The sequence below is a fragment of the Nestor notabilis genome, unplaced genomic scaffold, assembly GCF_000696875.1.
Source record: "Nestor notabilis isolate BGI_N333 unplaced genomic scaffold, ASM69687v1 scaffold17657, whole genome shotgun sequence".
In the NCBI taxonomy this organism is placed as follows: domain Eukaryota; kingdom Metazoa; phylum Chordata; class Aves; order Psittaciformes; family Psittacidae; genus Nestor; species Nestor notabilis.
Window position 1 is genome coordinate 25,627 of NW_009936264.1, and position 3,828 is coordinate 29,454.

General features: G+C 41.9%; 1 protein-coding gene across 1 annotated transcript in view; it reads left to right on the forward strand.

Annotated features, from left to right (window-relative positions):
• The first annotated feature begins 527 nt into the window (after positions 1-527).
• The window catches only part of GTF2E1 (general transcription factor IIE, polypeptide 1, alpha 56kDa), a 3,517-nt gene continuing 216 nt past the window's right edge, over positions 528-3,828 (forward strand). Inside the window, exons 1-4 of the mRNA XM_010018256.1 lie at positions 528-975; positions 2,270-2,471; positions 2,980-3,203; positions 3,640-3,824. Of these exons, the coding sequence (XP_010016558.1) occupies positions 528-975; positions 2,270-2,471; positions 2,980-3,203; positions 3,640-3,824 (1,059 nt within the window). The remainder of the gene's footprint in view (positions 976-2,269; positions 2,472-2,979; positions 3,204-3,639; positions 3,825-3,828) is intronic.

Sequence of the window (3,828 nt, forward strand, 5' to 3'; positions counted from 1 at the left end):
GCACAGGCTAAAAGGAGTTCAAATGCCTCTTGTGGCTTTGCCACAAAGGGAGGTACAAGCTCATCTGTTTCACATGTTGCTAGGAACTAAACCAAAGATTTCTTGCCCAGCTTGTGTCCTGAGCTTTACTTTTGAAGGTGCATGGTGTTAACTTCAGCTCTGACCTGGCTGGCTGCAAATGAAAACAGATACTTCAGGCAGACCTGGACATGCAAGTGAACTGTGCTGTCTTCTGTAAAGAGGATTATTATGAACTTTCTGTAACCTGTTTTCCTAGATCTCTTCTGTGGGTTTTTACACAAGAGGACACAAATAATTTACATCAAGATTAAGTAATCTTTTATACCTTCTCCATGCCCAGGTGCAGGTTAACGATTTGACATCAATCTGTTCTGTGAAGACTCTTGTAGAAGCACAGCAAATGACCTGCTGTACGAGCAGGTGAGCGCTAACAAAGGTTCACTATAGCTCACCTCCCTTCTGTTTGTTGTGCAGCACTTGTTTTTCTGACGGTGCTTCAGCTCCCGATGGAAGAGCAAAACGTTATCACAGAGGTCCCAGCAGCCCTAAAGCGCCTGGCCAAATACGTAGTGCGTGGTTTCTACGGAGTAGAGCACTCCCTGGCTCTTGATCTACTGATCCGCTACCCCTGCATGAAAGAGGATGACCTGTTACAGCTGCTCAAGTACGAACGCAAACAACTGCGTGCTATCCTCAACACGCTCAAGGCAGACAAGTTTGTGAAGCTGCGTATACGAGTTGAAACAGGGCCTAACGGGAAGAGCACAAGGCACAATTACTACTACATCAACTACAAGGTGCTGGTGGATGTGGTAAAATACAAACTGGATCATATACGCCGGAAAATAGAAGCGGATGAGCGAGATTCAACTACCAGATCCTCTTTTAAATGTCCGTCTTGTTCCAGCACTTACACAGACCTTGAGGTCAATCAGCTCTTCGATGTATTTACAGGTATGTTGCTTATTTGCTCTTGTCTTAAAAAGTAACTTTGATAGCACAAAGTTGGCTTCTATGCAAACTTTGCAATAAAAGCATGTTTTTAGAATGCATTTCTTGTTGGACAAGGGCCTGGGACAGAAGAAGCTGGGAGGTGAAGGTAAGAAGAAAGTTGTCCTTGTAGAACAGGCCAAGCAAGAGGAAGAACCATCTTAAATACACATGCTGGGGTTTGGAGTCAGATTTCAGGCCTCAGCTTTGCTATGAGCAAGACTTTTACCCTGTTTTAAGACTACTCACCAAAGTCTTGTGATCCCCACCTCCTCACATGGGAATAAGAATACAGTACTTGCTTGACTCTGTTCTGAATGCATCAGTTAATCCATTTGTGTGTTCAGTTCTTCTGCTGAAAGAATTGGACAAGATGGATAAAACTGTTTGCAGCCAACTACTGCAATAACTGTATTGCAGCTTGGCAGCAGAGGCGTTCCATCACTCCTGTGCTGGAAACAGGGAAGTTCAGGCTCCTCCTGGGGCAGCACAACACATCCACAGCAGATGTGGCATCAGAGCTTGTGGGTTTCTCTTCTCTAAAATCAAAATAACTCAACAGAGAGCACTTTTTCTAAATGAGTTAAAATGGCATCATACCTCAATGCATTACTCTAAGTGCAACTGCCGTGTTAACATCTGGGCTGTGGTATCAGCAAAGGATGCCAGAGCCAGGGAGAATGAACTTCACATGCCTAGCTTGGAACGTCAATGGTGAAATTAATGTACCATCAGTTAGCAAAATCATCCCTTGCTCTAAATGGAGGGACTTCGTCAACATTGCAAACATTGAGGCTTCCGATACATTTTTAATAGTATGCTTTTTTTTTCCTTGCTTAAGACATAGAGGGTTTATCACTGAATGAGTCTTTCTGAACTTCAAGACCTCTGAACAACTAAGATCAGATGCTATTTATGCTTACAAATGTCTTTTTCTTACATTATGAACTAAGGAAAAGATGAGATCAGCCAAGAAAAAAGTTAGATCTTACTATCTGATGACACTCCCTGTCTAGCCAACTTAACTTTTCCCCCCAGTACAGACATTTCTCCCTTGCATAGCAAGTGTGTGAATATCAGTCCCTCTCCAAAAGGGAAGTAAGGCTTGCCTTTATAACTTGAAATCCCTGGTTAAGGTGAACAAACAGACAAAGTCAGAATGTTTTGGTAATGGTCCATGTTGTGGATTCTTAGCAAGGTACTGCTGGTCTTTTGTGCCCTATGAACTCAAGCATTTCTAACTTGGATCATGTTGCAGAGACTTTCCACTGCACTTACTGCAACACTGAATTAGAAGAAGATGCCTCAGCAGTTCTGAAGCGTGATGCTCGAAACTTGCTAGCGAAATTCAATGAGCAGATGGAACCTGTCTTTGTGCTGCTGCGTGAGACTGAAGATATTGCTCTGCCATATGAATTTCTGGAGCCACAGCCAACAGAAATACCAGAATTGTCAGAAAGGTATAATCATAACCCTCAAAATTCTGATCAGAAAACACAGCTCCCCCAACAGCTTCCCAGTTGTAAACCCTTTGAAATACTGAACTTGCAGCCCACTTTCTACTCAGTTCTGTTTTGTTCAGTACTGTCAGCTGCTTAATGAAGAAGCCTGTAATATCTAAGGCATCCTAAATTATTGTTATGCATTTATAGTTTTATGTTTGCTACCTTTTAAAGTAATTAATTTTCCAGACTTCTTCAGCCAATACTCATGACCCTTTCTGTAGGAGCAGCATGCTCCATCCAGAGATGCATGACTGAAGTGTCCATGCAAAGTTCAGTAGTTCAGAACCACTTGCCTCTGAGACAAAGTAATAAGGAATGAGAATTGCTTTAATACAGAGCACTGGCTAAAGCTTGTCTGCTGACAAAACAGGCTTTTTTTTGGTTGGTTGGTAGGTTGGTACTGGGGAACTGGGGGTTCTTGCCTGAACTTAACCTGTCCCAAATGTGTGTATATTCCATTCAGCTTTGATCAGGTGGGTTCAAGTGTGCTGGAATCCTGCAGCCAACATGAGAAAAGGGCCAGCAGACGTTCCTCTTACAGCAATATGTACACCCAAAACTTGGTTATTGATGTCCAAGATCCTGAGCACAAGAAGAAAACAAGAGAAAAAGCAACTAAGAAGCAACCTATCTGGATGTCACAGAGCACTGTGGAAGGAGCAACAAGAACCACCACCAACAGTGCTGGTAAGTTCTTTGTTTTGTTTTGTTTTTTGGTTGTTTTTTTTTTTTTTTTTAGCAAATACTTTAGATTTTGCAGTGTTACTGCATTTCATCATGTCTTTCCTATCATAAGTGTGATCAGATGATTGGTTTAGAATATAGTTACACTTCAATTCTACACTAGTGGTTATCACAGCTTCTAAAAACCAGTCTTTACCCTGACTGAGGTAGGATTTGTAAAGCCAGAGGTCAGGTACCAGCTCCTGGAATTTTTGGCTCTAGCCATATGGTAACATTAGTGGTAGTCTTTAAAGTGGAAAACTCTTGGAGATGTCTGCACTTTCAAGAGAACCCTAGAGTGTGGGTAAAGATGACCCAGAGTAGAAGAAAACAATTTATACAGGATGCCTGTGGTAACTGTAAACTATTGATACCTCTAATACTTAGTGTTGTGTATTAGCAGTAAATGCTTCTGAAGAAACTGGTAAAGAAACTGTCACTGATAATGAAATTATGAAGACTCTTCTGATCCATGAACCCAAGTTGTCATCTAACACAAATCAGGCTCCTGTTGGCAAAAGTAAACCACCTGAATCAGGCAGTGATGTTAGAGAGTGTGAAGGAGATGCCAAGCACTCAAAAGCAGCAG